The sequence below is a fragment of the Bubalus bubalis genome, chromosome 3 (assembly GCF_019923935.1).
Source record: "Bubalus bubalis isolate 160015118507 breed Murrah chromosome 3, NDDB_SH_1, whole genome shotgun sequence".
Classification (NCBI taxonomy): domain Eukaryota; kingdom Metazoa; phylum Chordata; class Mammalia; order Artiodactyla; family Bovidae; genus Bubalus; species Bubalus bubalis.
This window is the reverse complement of record NC_059159.1, coordinates 23,797,661-23,816,221: the sequence shown is the minus strand read 5'-3', so window position 1 is coordinate 23,816,221 and position 18,561 is coordinate 23,797,661. Positions and strand designations below refer to the sequence as shown.

At 54.2% G+C, this 18,561-nt stretch overlaps 1 protein-coding gene and 1 non-coding gene across 2 annotated transcripts; one reads left to right on the top strand and one right to left on the bottom strand.

Annotated features, from left to right (window-relative positions):
• The first annotated feature begins 11,103 nt into the window (after nucleotides 1-11,103).
• Nucleotides 11,104-11,176, top strand: TRNAW-CCA. The gene has a single exon. It is a non-coding gene; the product is annotated as a tRNA-Trp (tRNA).
• A 3,871-nt stretch (nucleotides 11,177-15,047) lies between these two features.
• EPOP (elongin BC and polycomb repressive complex 2 associated protein) lies at nucleotides 15,048-18,302 on the bottom strand. The gene is made up of 2 exons (XM_006074352.4): nucleotides 16,691-18,302; nucleotides 15,048-16,592 (listed from the first exon to the last, which is right to left on the bottom strand). The coding sequence occupies exon 1, from the start codon at nucleotides 17,830-17,832 to the stop codon at nucleotides 16,693-16,695; it is 1,140 nt and encodes a 379-aa protein (XP_006074414.1). The 5' UTR covers nucleotides 17,833-18,302; the 3' UTR covers nucleotides 15,048-16,592; nucleotides 16,691-16,692.
• Between the last annotated feature and the right edge of the window lie 259 nt (nucleotides 18,303-18,561).

Genomic DNA, 18,561 nt, shown 5'->3' with positions numbered 1-18,561 from the left:
AACTAAAGTGAAGAAGTAGTATATGCCTTCTCCAAGGCAAACTGGGCTCTGGATTGGAAGAGGACTGCTCACCATGTCCAGGAAGGTCATTTATTCGCACATTCACCTAATAATACTTGTAAAGCACCTACTATGCCTGGCACTTCCCTGGTAGCTCAGCTGGTAAAGAATCCGCCTGCAATACATGAGACCCAAGTTCGATTCCTGGGTCAGGAAGATTCCCCTGAAGAAAGGATAGGCTACCCACTCCAGTATTCTTGGGCTTCTCTGGTGCCTCAGATGGTAACGAATCCACCTGCAGTGCGGGAGACCTGGGTTCAATCCCTGAGTTGGGAAGATTCCCTGGAGGAAGGCGTGGCAAGCCACTCCAGTATTCTTGCCTGGAGAATCCCCATGGACAGAGGAGCCTGGTGGGCTACAGTCCATAGGGTCGCAAAGAGTTAGACACATCTGAGCAACTAAGCACAGCACAACACCCCTACTCTGCATAAAGTCCAGAGGCAGATGCACTAGACAAATAGAAGGCATTATTTCCAGCTTCTGGGAACATACTCTGGTGGGGGGATAAATAGATACAGTAAAGACTCTGGTATCGTCTTGAGTCTAGACCAAGGTTTCTCACCCTCAGCACTATTGATGTGCTGGGCAATTCTTTATTGAGGGGGACTGTCCTATGCATTATAGGATGTTTAGCAGCATCCCTGGTTTCTCTCTATCCCTTATATGCCAGTAGCACCCTCTTCCCAGTCGTGAAAACCAAAACTGTCCCCAGACAGTGCCAAATGTCTCCTGGGTTGGGGGTGGGGGACCCAAATCACCCCAGCTGAGAACCACTGTCATGAGCTCTTTGAATGAGTCAACATACTCAGTGAGCTCAGGACTCACCTTCAAGGATCCACATTGTTCCATATTTTTATATTTTAACCATTGTGGAGAGCAGTTTTTCAAATTTCTCATCTAATTCCTTTCCACCAAGCATGCAGGCTCCCAGATGTACCAGGCCCCTACTCTGAGCATGAGTCCAGGCCCCAGAGATTCTTGAGGAGTAATCAAGATCGCCCCAAAACTAAATGGCCCCAGCCTTGAGCCCTTCAGGCTTTGCATGTCTGCTTTTTAGCATTATTCTACCTCTTTTTCCTTTGTCATCAAGTTATCACCTGTGGGACTGTCACATACAATCCTGTCTCTGCCGGCCCCCATTCCCTTTGATTGGCAACTTCCAAGAGTTAAGAAACTAGATTTGCAGATCAGTGTTTTTCTAACTGTCCTCTGCCAAGCGCTGGGAGTCCTGCAGGGCCTCTCAGGAGCCCCTAGGGGATGGTGGGAGCAGTTGGAAAGGTTTCCAGGGAGCAGGGCAGGCAGGTTTCCCTGGCCCTCCACCCCTGACTTCTGCCACAGCAGCTGTACTTTTCTCAGTTTAGTTTCTCTCTGCTTTTATCTGCTATCCTTTGGACCAAAAATCCCAAGGTAAAAGCATTTGCAAACTGTTGATGGAGATAGGGGACACTGCAAAAGTAGAGGGCTCCCTAACATGTAAAATGTCTGTGCTCTGGTGTGCAGCTTGGTGCTGTCCTTCATGGGTGTTTGAGGCCATTTAAGCTTCCCTCCCAGCTCCTTATTAGTGAATGGATGCTGGGGATGCTCACTGGAGGATATCACTTTACACAGAGGCCAAGCCCTCTAGGTATGTAGGTATGGACCGGAGAAGCAGACCAGGCCTTCAGTATTCCCTATTAAATCATGATGCCTCTTCCTGGGTGGAGGAGGCAGAATAAACCTCAGGAAATGAGGGCTCTAATCCCCCCAGAGAGCAAAATAGAGAGTAATTGCTCTGAAGTGGCAGCACAAAGAACAGCGGCAAGACACCAGGAAGAACTTTCCCATGCAGCCCCTGGGGGCGGAGCAGCCAGCTCTGGGGCAGAGGGGTGTCCCAGCTGTAGGCTGAGGGATAATCACACACACCCGCCCACACACACTGGCCCCTGCCCCCAACCAGGGCTGAGTCCCTCACAGGCAAACCTCCAGGCCCTGAAACTTGGCAAGAGGTGGGGGAGCAGGGCCTGGGACCACGCCCCATCCTCCTTCTCTGAGAAGCCCTGTCTAGCGGAGCCTTGCCAGACTGTAGCAGAAAGAGTGGGGATCTTGTTCCCCAGAGGCTTAGGGGATGGAGCAGGCTCTCCTTCCCCTGCCCCCCACCTCCCGACCTCCAGGCCCCCCTGAGCCCTCAGGACACAGGCACAATCAGGCATTTCATGCCTCGTAAGGGTCAGAATGAAAGCCCTGTGTCTGTCTGCTCTCCCCTCCCCCTCTTCCATCTTCAGATTTTTCCATCTGCCCTAGGGCCAGAGCCTCATCTTTCTCCCTCCTCTCCCACTCCTGCCAGCTAAATTCTTTACAAATATCTGGGAACAGAAGGGATTGCTGTCAATATTCTGCACTGCTTGCTACTAACTCAGATCTCCAACATGCCAGGGAGGGGAGGAAGATGCTGATTGTTCCCTGTCACTCACAGAAACCAGCCAGCTCAATGACACCGCAAGGTCACACAGCACCAGCCAGACCTGCCATTCTCCTGCCCGGCTCCTCCCTCCCACTCTGTCGTCCTCTGTCCTCCGTGGTCTACCCTGGGTCTGGGGGAAGCCAGATAAGAGGATGAGTTTTTTGCAGCTTCCCCATGGAGTAAGGGCTTCTCCCCGCTGGAAAATCCCCAGACACTGAAATTGACCAAGACCTGGAGGAGTCACTGAACCTAAACAGCAAGTTCACATCAGAGGTCGATGGCTCTGCCCCAGGAAGGGGGCTCTCTGTGCAGGCTGGAGCTGCTGATCTCTGATGTGTTCTCCCCACCCCCACCTTAATACTGACGTCTAGACCAGCAGCCAAGAACTGGCGTCACCATTCTCCTGTCCCCCAGACGCGCGTCCCACCGCCACCACCCGTGAGCAACCATTCCGGGGCCTGACATTCTGTCGGCTTCACACCAGCTCCCAGGGCCGCAGCCAGGAGCGCTTCCTGGATAAAATATTAAAGATGCAAATCTGAGACAGTGCCTTAACGAGCGACAGACTGCACGACCACAGCCTGGCAAAGGAGACGCACGCCGTCCGGGGGTGGGGGGGTGAGAAGTATATATAGATATAGACTTTGGATCTATCCGTGCAACGTGTGTATAAGGCAGAGAACAGCAGGGATGGAAAACTACAGCAGCAGCCTCCAGCTCGGGTGGCCTGAGGTCGGCAGGAGGCTGGTAGGGAGGGAGGGTCAGGAGTATCCCCAAAGCCCAGCTCAGAGAGGAGGATGACAAAAGCCCTCTGTGCTTGGGTTCTGTGCGGAGGGGGCCAGAGACTCAGAACAGAGGAAGGAGCATTTGGTTTTGAAGAAGGATGTTGGTTAGAGATGAGGTCTCAAGGAGGAAGTAAAGAAAGGTGAGAGACGGAGGAAACAGAGGCCTGGGGAACCACAGGGAGAACACCTGAACTCCCATGTGGCACGGGGGGCTCTTTAATACAGCACCCACATTGGCCCGGGGGGTCATGGAGCTCACATAGCATTGGGTCAGTGTGGTTCCACTTTGATCCAGATCGGCATGAACTTGACGACGGTGCTGCTCAAACTTTAATGTGCATATGCATCAAAGGTCTTGTTAACAATGCAGGTTCTGATTCAGATGGTCTGGGTGGGGCCTGAGATTCTGCATTTTCAGCAAATCTTAGGTGATGCCAGTGCTACTGGTCAAACTGAGCAACCATGATCTGCAAGGAAGGACATGGAGCTCGCTTTGGCTCAATGGACAAAGAACCCACAGTAGTCCTGGGGTGCTGATAAAGATGGTGCATATCCATGGTGTCCAGTGGGTCAAGGAATTAGAATAATACGGCACCTGCCTGGGCACAACTCCTAGTCCAGAATGTCAAGGAGCCCACAGCAGTCCACCCACAGGACCTGGAGCTTGCGGAAGGCGGTGAGCATTGATGGGGGTGGTTTTGAACTAACTAATACAGGGCCTATGTTGTTTCGGAATACCATGGAGCCCACAGGGAAGGAGATCCAAGTGGAGCCTGCTTTGGCCCAGAGTGAGATGGAGCCCACAGTAGTCACAGGGGTCTGCACGGACTTGGAACCATAAAGGACGAAGGTGATGCCACACTGGTGCCCAAGTTGACACGGAGCCCACAAGGGTTGACATGGCCCTGGAAACAAAGCCCCAGCTCTAAAGGGACCTGAAGTGGGGCCCTGACAGAGCAGGGGGCTCTTCACAGCCCCTCCAAGGTGCAGCAGGGAGGAAGGGAGGGGCTGGAGGAGCCTGCAGAGGGGAGGGGCAGGAGCCAAGGAGTGTGCCAGCTCTGGAGCTGCTGTGTGCCTGCTTGCCGTGGGCTGGGTGGTACTTGGCTGGGCCCCGGGTTGGAAGGTGTTGAGAGAGAAGCTGCTGCTGCTGCTGCAACAGCTCAGATGGAGGAGGAAGTGGGAAGCTGGAGGCAGGGCAGGCACGGGGCCCTGACACGGGCGAGCACGTCCTCCTAGAAACGCCTGGCATTCGAAGGGCCCACTGACCTCTCCAGGGCCCGGGTATTTACACTTCCTGATCCCATTATACACAAGGACGTGGGGAGTCATAGGCTTAGGGATCCCAGATCAAGGGGTGTCTAGCACTAGGGGAGCCAACAAAAGAGCATCTCCCTTGGTTGGGGGGGACTCAGGTCCCAGAGGAGTAAAGATTCTCCCTCCCTGGGATAAGATACCCTTCCCATGCAACCAGGCCCCAGGCAGGGTACCCTACACTGTTGTGCCCTTCCCCAGGGGAAAAATGGAACTTCCACCTCCCCAGGTCCCCAAAGACCCCCCAACAATATCTGGAGGCAGATGCTGACCATCTTTTTCTTAACCAAATCTAACCCTCACTCTCCCACTGATAAGACGACCCTCAGCCCCCTTCTCCAGCCAGGTGAGGGGCTACTCCGGGTCCACCTGCAGCTTCTCTTTATGCCCAGAGGGAGGCAGAGGAGGAAGGGATGGAGGGAGGTGTGTTGCTATGGGTTCTTGCTACAGTAGACCTGGTAGTGTCAGGCAGGAGGAACACCAGGGAAAAAGACATTTTTCTTAACCAAAGCCCCAGGCAGCTGGCTATTCCATGCAACATCTGCACCACCCCCCAAATCCCACCAGCTCCAGGCCCAGAGACCCTCAACATCTCTGCCTCTGGGCCTGCCTCCCAACCCCGAGTCCTGGTCCCTGGGTGGTTAGGTTCTCCAGGGCTCACACTCCCTTCTTTGGTGCTCTCCCCCAAGGGCAGGTGTTCCAAAGAGGCTAGGAGGCTCCCAGGTTCCAAGGGTACTTTCTCTGCCCTCTCCCCTTCCTCCACCCTGCCCCCTTTCCCCACTCAGCCTGTTACTACTGGAGAATCGATTCCTAGCTCCACTTCGCCGCACGCTGACCTAGTTTCTGCCTCAGTGCAGAAGGGACTCGTCCTTACACGTAGAGCCGTGCTTGGCCGAGAAATGCATGCTCCATGCGTTCAGGATAGCCTGATGCAGGAACTTACGTTGTTCCTTCAAACACACCGAGATTCAACACGTACCCGCCCGCACCTCCAGAGACACCTCCGCAACTCAGAAACTTATGAGGGACCCGCTCACAGACACACACAGGACTAACAGACCTGCAGACAGGCAAACAGGTCCCCATAAGCCATAGGTAATTCCCCACGGGGGCACCAAGGGGCCTCCCCACAGCCCCACTGTCTGCAGCGCCTGCTTCTGAGTCCCCATCCTCTTAGCCAAAATAACACCAAAGGAGGCTCATGGCTTCTCGGGCCATGAGATCCAGATCACTCCCAACCTGGGAATGTATCCTCCTCTCTCCAGTCTCCCCTCTTCTCTCCAGGACGCCCACCTTTTAGAACTATAGGCAGTAATACCTTATTTTCCCACAAGACCCTGTACCTCCATGGGAAGAACCAAAGGTGGCGGACACTTCCCATCTGTTTTCATGGCAATAGACAAGGTCCTGTGACCTGGGTCTGTGGCGATCACAGGAAGCGGGGTAAGGCAGCTGCACTGTGGGGCCTTTAGAATCTTAATCCCTCTCAGCTGTTCCTCTGTTAAATGCCAAATCGCACAGGTAGGAAAATGAAAGTCTCTGTAAATGGTTAGGCTCCATGACACAAATGCAAGAAGTCACTGTTTATTCTGCCTGCTGATGTGATGTCTGTGTGGTGGGCCAAGGGAAGGCTCAGGCCATCAGCCACCTTGCCCATACCTCTCAAATGTCAAAGACTCTGGCTCTTAGTTCCCAGAATGCCTCTCCAATTCAAGTCCTGCTGTCATCCTGGGCAGCCGTGGGGTTCCTGCAGAACCCCAAAAGTAGGCAGCCTCCTCTGGCCACCCTCCCCTCCTTCTGGCCCTCAGCCTCCCTGCTTCCTCCATAGCTGCCCTGTGCCCTCTGGGCACCCTCACCCTCTCACACTTCTCCATTTCCTACTGAGATCTTGTCCCTACTTGGCCTTCAACCTTGTCCCGTCCATCCCCTGAAGGCATTGCTTCTGGTCCTGCACTTCCTCTGCGCTGGGTCCACCGCCTGCCGGCTGCAATCCTGGACCCCAGCCCCAGAGCCCAAGCTCAGCTGGAGAAAAAGCACCCTCACCTGGGAAGTTTGGTTTCTCCACCAATTCCCAGTTTCCAACTGTCTCTGTATTGTTAGCAGATCCCTTCTCTCAACTTTACTTTTTCTGATCCCTTCAATCCTCCACCCAGCCCTTCCCCGCCCCACACTGTACTCCTTAACTTAGTCCCGCTTCTCAGAGAAAATGGAAGCTCTCCAGAAAGCACTCCCTCCCTCTCCCACAGCTGCCAATATGCCTTGAATGTACACGTGTATGTGCATGTACACACACACACACACGTGTTTGAGAACCCACATTTCTTGCCCTGTCACCAAGTTCTGGGTCCCAGCTCCTCCCCGTCAGCAGAGGCCCCACTCCCTCATTCATCGTTTTTCCAGCATCTTTAACCCTACCCTCTCCCCCAGGTCCTCTGTAATCATGCTTGATCCTGAGTCCCCTTTTAGATCCTTCCCCATCTCTTTCCTTCACATCCAGCTTCCTCCAAAGAGATGTCTAAACTTGCTGAATCTACTTTTTTACTGCCTGTTTCATTCATCCATCCCCCAGCCCGCTCCCCAGGGCTACACTGGAAGGGGCCACGAGAGTCATCAGTCACTTCCTGGTTGCCAAAGCTGGTGGATGTTCTTCATCCCTTATTTTAGCTGATCCTTGTGTGACTTCCCCTGTGGCTCAGCAGTAAAGAATCTGCCTGCAATGCAGGAGCCACAGGAGATGCAAGTTCAATCCCTGGGTCAAGAAGATCCCCCGGAGGAGGACGTGGCAACCCACTCCATTATTCTTACCTGGAGAATCCCATGGGCAGAGGAACTTAGCAGGCTAGTCACAAAGTGGTGGACGCAGAGTTGGACATGATTGAAGCGACGAAGCACACACGCAGAGGCAGCATTCAGCACGGTTTCCCACTTTTTCTTTCCTGATGCACTTTCCCCTTGGTTCTCTTATTAGATAGGATAAGTTATATTGTATTCGTTAGGCTTTCTGTTTTTTCTGTTGTACTAGTTAGGTTGAAAAGTGAGAAAAGAAAAAGTGAAAACTTTAGTCGCTCAGTGGTGTCTGACTCTTTGCAACTCCGTGGACTGTAGCCCATCAGGCTCCTCTGTCCATGGAATTCTCCAGACAAGAATACTGGAGTGGGTAGCCATTCCCTTCTCCAGGGGACATTCCTGACCTAGGGATTGAACCGGGGTCTCCTGCGTTGGCAGGCGGATTCTTTACTGGCTGAACCACCAGAGACAGAAAGAAACCTTAGCTTCTTTGAGCTGCTGTCTCTTTTGGGTCACTTTGTTATAGGAGTTTAGCCTAACTAATACAACTTAAATAGGCTAATACAATTTAGCCTAACCCAGCTAATGTAACTAGTTAGCCTAATAAAAAATGTTAGGCTCGCTCACATTCTGAGTGAATATTCCAGGTCAGTGAGGAACTCCCCTCACATAGTCATTTGGAGACGTAGGTTCTTTCTGTGGTGTTGCTGCACTGCCCCCTAGGGCTTACCAGTGACTCAAGACCAAAACTGGGTGACCGCCCTGTGGGGCTCCAGCCTCAGGAAGGAGAAGGGGAATGTAGGGAGGATATACCTCGAGTCTTACAGCCGAGGCAGAGAAGGGCCCACACTGCCTCCCTTGGCCTCCCACTGCGGGGGTGAAATCACACAGCCAGGCTTGGCAGGGGGGAACTGGGAAGCAAGTCCACCTGAGCAGCCTCCGGGCGCAGACTTCGGTGGATGACCAGCAGGGGTCGCCAAAGCTTCCGTGGCGCCCCTCCAATCCTTTCTGCCATCTTAATTAACGTCGCTCAGGGTTCTATTCTTGGATCTTTCCCACTGGACACACATTCCCTGATCATTCCTGTTCAGACATACACTGATGACTCCAAACACTTCTATCCCCAGCCCAAACCTCTCTCTTGAACAGCAGACCCACCTGGGCACCAGGGCCAAAAGTTGAGATTCAAGCTAGACTCCTCCTGCCTTCACCCCACACTTCACCCATCACCAAGGCCTACAATTCTGCTTTATAAAGGCCTCTCCTCTCCTTCTCCTCGCAAACTCCCTCGTTTTCTCTCACAGGCTCCAAACTCATCTCCCTGCCTCTGCCTACTTCACACCATTCTCCAGTGCCACGTGAGGCTCCCAGTCCTGAGCCCTCTTCTCTTCCCACTTATTAGTCTTTCCCAGAGCCCCCAGTCAGCCTCCCAACCTCCATTCCCAAGGACACCCAAGTGACTCACATGAGTGCATCTCTGGCCCTGCCCGCTTCTCTGACCGTCAGACCCATCTAGCCACTTGTATGGCTCAAAGGCACCTTGGACTCTACATGCCCAAACCCGAGCTCAGGAGGTTTCCCTCTGCTCTCACCCAGCACAGCATTTCCTGTCTCATTGCCAACCCAGCGTCTAAAGCCACAGTCCCAGGACTTGCTCTTGTCACCTCCCTCTCCCTCATTCCCCGGGTCTTACCCTCACTACATCCAGTCAGTTGTACCTGCATCCACTTCACTCCACATCTACATCCCCCCACATCCGTCCTCCCAAGGCTGGCCACCATTATCTCTTGCCTGGACTCTGACAGTGGCCTCCTCACCAGCCTTCCTACACCTGCCTTTGTCCCCCTTTGTCCCCACCAACACCACAGTGATCCTCTCCAAACACCATAAATCTGATTGTCACAGCCCTACTTAAAACCCATCTCTTATCTTCCTGGTGTTGGCAGAACAGGCCAGGATCCTTACCTTGGCCTCCAAGACCGTACCTGCCTCTGCCCACCCTCTCCCCTGACTCAGCCCTGGCTATACCTGGCTCTTTGATGACCCTTGCTCCCTGCTCCAGCCCCAGGACAATTACCCATTCTGTTCCCTCTGCCTGGAACACTCTTCCTTCCTTCTCCTTGTTGTTAACCTCTAGCCATCATTCCAAGCTCATCTCAAGCTTCATTTCCCCCAGAGAAGCCTCTTCTGTCTCCCTGACCAGGGCAAGCCCTCCTGGCGCAGCCTCTTATACTAATCTCCTTCACACTTGTCTCAGCTGCATGATTATTGATGATTGGTCTTTTTCACACACATACACACACAAACAAGAAGGTCAGGACCCTACCATTTTGTTCACCACTGCCCTCATTGCTTGTCACATGAGCCCTGTGTTCCAGGCAATATGATCTGTTCAAGAGGCCCACTCACTCAAGCCACGAATTCCTCCCTACCCTTCATGCCTCCACTCACATAACCTCCTCCTCTGGCAAGTCCTCCTTGAGTGCTCCATTGTCCCCTCAGCCACATGGGTCTCCATCTCCATGCTAGTCATGCTGTCCTATGACTGTTTATGCACTCATCTCTCTCCCTTCCTAAGCTGTGAGCTTTGGGGAGAAAAATATGGGAGTTTTGTCATTTCTTATCTCTAGTTCATAGCCCATTGTCCAGGACAGTTAATGCCTGAGTAAATGTTAGCTCTCTTCACTGTCTCTCCCAATTCATTTAAAACTGTGCTGCACAGCTTGATGCATGAAGCTAAAAACTGGAAATGACCCAAACATCTATCAACAGAATACATCAATTGTAGAATATTCATACAATGAAATCCTGCTGCACGGCAATGAAAAGAATAAACCACTGCCACACACAACAGCACGATGAAGCTCACATGCATAAGGTTGAACAAAAGAAGCCAGACCCAGAAAGTGCCTTCCATTTCTATGAGGCCAAAAACAGGCAAAATAAATCTCTGGTTAATAGAGGCAGCATGGTGATTATCTCCGGTGATTATTGACTGGCAGAGTTTCCTAGAGGGCTGGAAAATGTTGCTAATCTACACCTGGGTGGTGATCATACAGGTATATCCATGTGTAAATATCAATCAAGCTGGATTTTTTAATGCACTTTGAAGTAGACACCTTGGGGACTTCCCTGCAGGGGCAGTGGTTAAGAATCCACTTGCCAGTTCAGGGGAAATGGGTTGGATCCCTGGTTCAAGGAAGACCCTACATGTGCAACCCCCGTGCCCTAGTGAAGCCCACATGCTCTAGAGCCAGTACAGTGAGAAGCCTGAGCAACTAGAGCGTAGCTGCGAAGACCCAGCAGCAATGGAGACCCAACACAGCCAGGAAATTTTAAAAAATTTAAAAAGTAGATAACGTTACCTCTATTTTTTAAGTACTATCATTTTGCAAAAAAAATATGAATAACAGCCCTCCTGTGTCTGACAGTCACTTTCTGCTACAGTTTCTTCTGATGAAGCCCAGAGAGTGTAATCCACTCAGGTAGAGTCGCCCAGCATGTCTGTGGACAGCCCACATCCTAAAGAGGGGACTATGTGTCCCGCTTTTCCCGTGCAACGAAAAGCTCCATGGGGTAGGCTGTGTGTCTTTGTGTTTCTGGCACAGAGCTCAAAGGTCTCCAAATGGTGGGGGACCACCCTGAGTCTGTAACTGGTTGCCACTGGGGTGTTGAAACATAGCAGCAGGGTAGTCATTAAGAGCACCAACTCTAGGGACTTCCCTGGTAGTCCAGTGGCTAAGACACTCTGCTCCCAGTGCAGGGGGCCCAGGTTCGATCCCTGGTCAGGGAGCGAGATCCCACACTCTGCAACTAAAGAGTTCACATGCCACAACTAAAAAGATTTCACATTCTCAAGATCCTGCACGCCTCAAGGAAGACTGAAGATCCCATGTGCTGCAACCTGGCACAGCCAAATAAACAAATTTTTAAAAGAGCACAAACTCTAAGGGCACAATTCTGTAGCTGTGTGGGCTCAATCTCTCTGTACCTCAGTTTCTTCATCTGCAAAATGGGGATTATAATAGTACCTACCTCATTGTGTTCTGAGAATTAGATGAGTGACTAAGTATAAAACCCTTAGAACAGTACCTGGCTCAAGCCATGTACGTGTTTGCTATGATAATCTCTATTCAGAAAAACCCAAGCAGACAGTTCAGAGTGAAACTCTGCTTCTGCACTCGCTGTGCCACCTCAGGCAAGTTGATTAATCTTCCTGAGCCTCCATTTCCTTATCTATTAATCAGAGATAATAATATCTATCTATTGTTATAAAAGCAAAATAATGCCTGCAAATCCCCTGGCTAAGTTCCTGTGTGCAGAGGCCAAGTCTTCCACATCTCTCTTCCCAAGCCCCAGCACGGGGAGGTGTTCAATTGCTTGGAAGAACGAGCCCTTCCCCACCCAGCCTTCGCCTGCCTCTGTCCTCCTTCTCACGCTAGCAGACAGCAGCATCTAGTGGACATTTCTGGAACTGCAGGCTTCCCAACTTGCACTGGCCATATGCACTTTGCATTGGACAAGAATGCGTTAGGTGCCTGCGATGTACAGGACCTAAATAAAATGAAGCAAGATACATGGGATAACTGTAGAGGGTGCAATAAAAATCACAATTAGAACCTTATCAATACCCTAATATTCTATCTTAAAATTCGTAGGGGGATTTGGCATACTGAACAGTGTCTTGTTGGGAAGTTTTTACTCACAGGAGTGGTTTCCAAGTGGCCGCCATTTCATGTCAATGACTCTCAGTGAAGGTCAAAGCAATGAAATGAAAGGTGATTCCCTTAGAGAAGCCCGACTAGCTTCCGGCTCTCCACGGAGAGGAAAAGCGGGAGTGTTTGGCTCTAAAGCCCATGTTCTTCCACCACACTTTACTACCTCTCCCCAGACACAAAAGAATGAAGAAGGTCTAGCAGTGGCACAGATCACATTCAACTAGACGAATCAAGGAAGACTGCATGGAGGAGATGGCATCGTACATGGGAAATGAAAATAGAGAAAGAGTGGGTGGCTGGGGAAGGAAGGGCATTCTGGTGTGATGGACCACACGGTGTATAAAGTAAAGTAACAGGGATAGGCTGGACAGGGAGTTAGAGCCAAATCAGACAGAATAGACAGGCCAAGGAGGCTGCATTTAATAAAATCAGGGGAGCCACTGAGTAAGAAGGTAACATGATCCGAGGGTATCAGAGAAGAACCAGAGATTCAGAAACTAGTTCGGTGGGCAAGAGTCCAGACCAGACTCGTGGGAGCCGCACCATGAGGGAGAGAATAAGAGATACACATCCTAAGGAGGGGACCATGTGTCCTGCTTTTCCTGTGCAACTAAAAGCTCCTTTTGATGGCTCTGTGGTGTGGCTAGAAGCAGGGGGAGGCTTGGAAATTTATAAAAGTGGGTCAAATGGGAGAAGTCAGGGAAGAATTCACAGTGCTGAGATGATAAGGAGAGCTGTAACCAGAAGTGGACTTGACCTGGGGACTGATGTGAGTAGGGAGTGGAGACAATGAGCTCCGTGAGTGAGAGTTGCCAGTGTCCATGCGGAGACATGGCACCAAAGTTCAGGAGAAGGGCTGGACTGGAGGGAAGGGGCAGGTACAGTCATTGGGAGTCACTTACTTATGCCTGTGCCAGTGAAAGACTTGGGAGAAGACAAAAAGTCATGTGGGGAGATGTGGGGACAGAGGGCAGATGTCACAGGTCTGCCTCGTATTAAAGCTTCCTGGGGACAGAGGAATATGAGGCGGCCAGGAAGACAGAAGGAACTTTGGAGAAAGTCAGGAGACCCTGGCGCACGTCCAGCAGCACCACAGGTCATGGAGTGATTCAGGGGCCAGGGCGGCTGAGAGGCAACCATTGGATGTGTGATTGGGGGTTGTCATGGGTGACCCTGCAAAGAGCAGTTTCGGGGGCAGGAATCAAGCTGCAAAGATTTAAGAGGCAAGAGGCAGAGTGTGGGGCAGTGGGAGGCTCTCAGGAGGAGGGAGGTGATGATGAGCAGAGCAGGATTAAGGGGAAGGCAGGCAAGGTGCCTTGGAAAGAAAACTGAAAGAAGCGCCCCCTCTCAGGGTCATGCAGGTGGCCCAGGGGCAGACACCGGGTCCCAAAGCTGTTGAGAGGTAGAGACCCTCTAGGACTAAAGGACCTGAGATAACCCAGGAAGGGAACTTAGAGACCCAGGCAGAAGTCAAGACCCTTCAACCTCCACATCCAGGCAAAAACAAGGGTGGCCCGTGGTAGAGCTGGGGGAGGGGAAGGACGGAAAGACGGGAGGGAGTGGGGGCTGGAGACATTGAGAGAGACCCGGAGTGAGAGTGGAGGAAATCAGGGAGGGAGGGAGAGCTTCCTCAGGGCCTTCCTGGGGACAGTCCGCCCACCCCGCCTCTGTTAGGAGAAGGGAGAGTCCCGGCATCCTTGTTTCAACCTGAGGAAAGCAAGGGCTCCAGTTCAGGGAGGCTCGTGGCCCCAGCTCTAGTGGGGCTGTGCCCCACACCAACCCAGCACACGCTTCCTTTACCCGGGAAGTCTGAGCAAGTTTCTCCATCCTGGGACTTAAGTGTCTGTAGTGGGCTGAATGGAGGCGCTGAAAAAGCTAAGTCCCCGACGGAACTCCACTGCCCTCAGAATCTGTGAGTGTGACCTTATTTGGAGAAAGGGTCTGTGCAGAGGTAATTAAATTAAAGTCGTCAAGAAGAGATCATCTGGATTATCCAGGTGGGCCCTAAATCCCATGACAAGTGTTCTTACAAGAGACAGAAGTGGGGAAGGCCGTGTGAAGACGGAAGCAGAGATTGGAGGAAGGCAGCCACAAGCCAAGGAACGCCTGGAGCCTGGAGCCACCCAAAGCTGGAGGAGGCCAAGGGTTCTCCCCTAGAGCTTCCAAAGGGAGCACAGCCCGCAATCGCCTTGATTTCGGACTTGTAGCCTCCAAAACTGTGAAAGAATACAGTTCTGCTGTTTCAAGCCCCCCAAGGTTTTGGCAGTTTGTTGCCGCAGCCCAGGGAAAGTTAACATAGTTCCCTACTCTCTAAACTGACTAGAAAGATTCTAGGGGTACTTCTGAGAGTCTCCATTCTGCAAGGAGTTCCAGGTCTGGACAAAGGTGTGTTTTTTAACTCACTGCCCAGCCCCCTTCCAGGGTGAAGATTAATATTTTGACTTGGAGGAGGAGGAAAACCAAAGGAACAGCATCCTCGCCCACTCCTCAAAGAAGAGTCCCCAAAGAGTATTTCGTGACCCACCGCTCCTCTCCTTCGCCCAGAGGTCACACATCCCACCCAGGCTGGTCGAGAGGGCCAAAACTGACCTGACAAAAAGCGAGGAGCTCTTTAAAAACTGGAGTCTGCCTTTCTCAATTTCTCCTTGCAAACCTTGCGCACACCCCCACCCCCTCTTCACAGCGACTCTCTCCCCACCCCTCACATCTGCCTTCTTCCTCGGCCTTCCCCATTCTTGGGGGGCAAGTTAAGATGGATACCCCTGAAGCACAGGCATGGAAGGCACTCCCCCACCCTCCTCCCTACAACACAGCTGGAGGGGGAGGGGAGGTCAGCAGGGTTCATAAAGGCCAGATGTTGAGGAGAAAGAGAGCACTGCCCAACCCACACCCACCCACCCCACCCCCACTCCCACCCCCAGCAAAAGAAAAATGAAAAGAGACAGCTTTTAAAACAAACAAAACTTTTGTGGTCCAAAACAGTGTTTTGTTTTGTTTTGTTTTTTTCAAGAATCTGCTCTATGCAAACATTAACAACTTTTTACAAAGCATTTTCACAGAAAAGGAGACAAGTCCTTCCCCAGTATCATATATGGGAATTGTTCCTCCCTCCTCCCTTCTTGGGGGAAAAGGGGAAAAAAACAATATTCACTAGTGTGGGCAGAAGGGTCACTGGATCCCTCACTATTGGGCAGATCGGCAACCCCCAGGTTCCCCTCAAACCTAAACTTGGAATTTCCCTAAGAGCTAAACTTCCCAGACCTCACCTGGGTGGAGAAAGTAAGTCCACTCCCCTCTGACTCCCTCCCCTCCCCCAGGAAAACAGAACTTCTGACCTCAAAACTAATCCCCGGCCCTGCCTCTTTCGGATCCATCAGGTCCCTGACAACTCCCGAAATGCCTGAAGTTGGGTGGGGGGAGAATGCTAAAGGTTCCTCAGCCCAGTTCCCATCCAGACTCAAACTGAGCCCCTTCAAACACCCCACTGGACCTTGTGGTTAGGCCAAGAGCCCTTTCATCTACCCCCTCCACAAAGAGCAGCTTGTCTTGTTTCTAGCCTTGAAGGAGGCTGAGTTTGGGTGTTCAAAGAATGGCCCTAGGCGTGCCCTCCACCTCCACGCCCTCCATCCTTAACCGGTGGAGAGGACCTGGAAGGAAGGGCAACTTGTTTGGTCTGATTTTATTGATTTCTTCCACCTTCCATTACTTTCCCTGGGATGGTCTCCTTCCCCAGGCAGTTTGTACTTCTGAAGGGCAGGAGGTTCCTCAGCCTTGCTCCTCTTAATACCAGGATTAAACTAGAGGAGGTGGTAGACTCATGGCAGGGGTGGGGGTGGGTGGGGTGGGGGTGTCCTCTTTTACCCATCAGATCTTATAACCTGAAAGCAAATGGAATACTGAAGGAAACTCCAAAACTGGACAAAGGGGAAAGACTGGTGGCTGAAAATGAAGACCTCGGTAACAAGGGGTCACTTGACTGGGGGGACCCTAGGGAAAGAACCGGGAGAGCGTGATCTTACCCTTGCCTAAGCTGCTCCGGTCCCCATGAAGGCTACAGTGGTGCTTGGAGGCTAGGGAAGGCCTGAGGGGAGTGAAGGGTTAAAGGCCTGGATGGTGGGGGTAGAGGATGCCCCCAGGGAGCTGCCAATCACCTCCCCACCCCCACCACAGCCCCCACCCATCCCCAGGCTCGCCCACAGAAACAACCGGTTTGTCCATCACCAAGGTCTCTCTCCCTCTTTTTTTTTTCCTCCTCTTTGAGTTGTAGCCTCCTCGACTCCCCCTGGGGTGAAGGCCCTGCCCCCAGAGATCCGAGATGCAAGAGGGGAGGGATTGGAATCTACGTCTTTAAGCCTTTTTCGGTTAAGCCTTCTCCCGACTCCAGGCCTTGGTTCTTCTCCAAAGGATGAGGGGGAGGGGGTGTCACTGCAACCAGTTAGGTGCTTGAAGATCACTGTCATTTGAGGTCCTTCTGACCACAGCCCATAAAACCTAGAGAGGACAGGCAAAGGTGAGAAATGAGGCTCTATTCTCGAGCCCGCAGTCTGGCGGTGGCCCCCACTTTTCCCCCTTGGCAGAAGAGGTCTCACGCTCAGGGCTGCTCCAAGTTGATTCCCCAGAATTTGAGGCCGGGGGGCTCAGGGACAGCGGGACCCCCTATCTGCCACCTCCACAGCGGGTGGGCAGGCGGGGGCTTAGCGTCTCCCTGGAGGCGAAGCGAGGATGCCGGCCCTAAGTCTCCGTCTTCCCCCACCACCAGGGCCGGGGGACAGGGGAAGCAGTCGAGGAGATTGAAGGTGCTCGTGGTGGGGAGCGTCGGGGTAGGTCGGCGGGGCTGCGCGCTGCGCTGGGGGGGCGCCGGCCGCCGGCGTTTCTTGGCGGCTCCTCGGGCGGGCCCTTTAGCTGGGGGCCGCTCGGGCCCCCGGCGCAAACTCGGAGTGTCGAGGGCAAAACCCTTCGCGTAACACCACAGTTTCGAGCGGCGGATCAGACGATTGAAATGTTCCTGGCGGAGATCGCCGGGCGCGGCCGGAGCTTCGCTGGCCGTCGAGGGGCTGGAGGCCGGTGCCTCGGGGGCGACCTTCGGAGGGTTTCCATCGACTAGGGCCGTCTGGTTCGGCGGGGGCGGTTCCGGCGCGGCCCCAGGCCCCATGGGCTCAGAAGAGAGGCCCGCAGGTGGCGGCGGAGGCCGAGAACCTGGCTCCTGATGCGGGCTAGCGGCGGGGCCAGGCTGAGAGTCGAGAGCCAGGGCTGGCCTAGGCGGAGCCGAGACGGAGCTGGTCGGAGATTCCCGAGGGCGCCGGGGCGCCGGGCAGTGGCCGGGAGGTACGCCGGAGCGAGCGCTGAAGTGCGGGAAACTGCCTCCGCCCTCTTCCTCCTCGCCGCGGCCCCGGCACACTGCGGCGTCGGCATCCTGGCGGGCCGGGGAGTTGGGATCGCTGGACCGCCCGGCCTGTCCCGCGAGGTGCTTCAGGCCATCCGGGGCCCTGCCGCCGGTGCACAGCGGGGCGCAAGGGCCCAGCAGCACCGGAGCCCGCGGCGCCAGCTCCCCAGGCCCCAGGCCCAGAGAGGACGCCCGGGGTTTGGCAAGGGCGCAGAAGGCAAGGGCACGCAGGCACAGAGGAGAGAACTCCTGGGTCCCCCGACGCGGCTTCCGGGGTGTGGGGGAGCAGGGTGACCCTCGCGGGGACCCCGGCACTGCGAGGCGGGGAGCGGGGCACAGAGTCTCCATGGAACTTTCCGGGGGGGTGCCCACTGAGGGGGCCCTGGTCCCAGCGGCGGGATGCCCTGACTGCCCGAAGAGCCCACGGGCGAGGGGAACATCGCCCCCCCTCGACGGGGAGGTCTCTGCTCGCTAGCGCCCCCGGCCCGCACCCGTGGGCCACGGAGCTCCGGGTCCCTCTTCGATCTCGTCACGCGGCCCTCTCGGCGGCCGGACTCCTGGGTCCCTGTGAGTCCCGGCGCGGTCGGCCGCCCTTCCTGCCGCCGCGAGCCCTGTGCAGCCTTGGCGGGAGCCCCTCTTGAGTTGCCCGGAGCGCAGAGGCTGGGAAAACAAAGCGGCCGGCGGCCGCAGGAGGCGGGAAGGACCCCGGGCCCGGCACCCGGTGCCGGGGCCCAGGCGGCGGGGAGGGCGCCTTCCGCCCGCTCGGCTTCTTTCTTCCCCGCTGGCTCCCGGAGACCGCGTTATAGAGAACTGCCCCCTCGCTGCCCCAATACCAGCGCCGGGGCCGCGAGCCCGCCGCTGATTGGGCGGCACTGCTTGTGACGTTGGCCGGGACCCCACCCCTCCCGCGGCACCGCCCCCATCCCCATTCTGCACACAGACACACACACGTGGACCCGGCGCGGCGGCGGCTGGGAGGGAGGGAAGGAGGGTGCGTGCGCGGGTGGGATATCGATGGGCTAAATGCGCCGCTGCACGTGGCGCAGTGGCGTCCCAGTGTTTAGTAGCCGCAAAGCA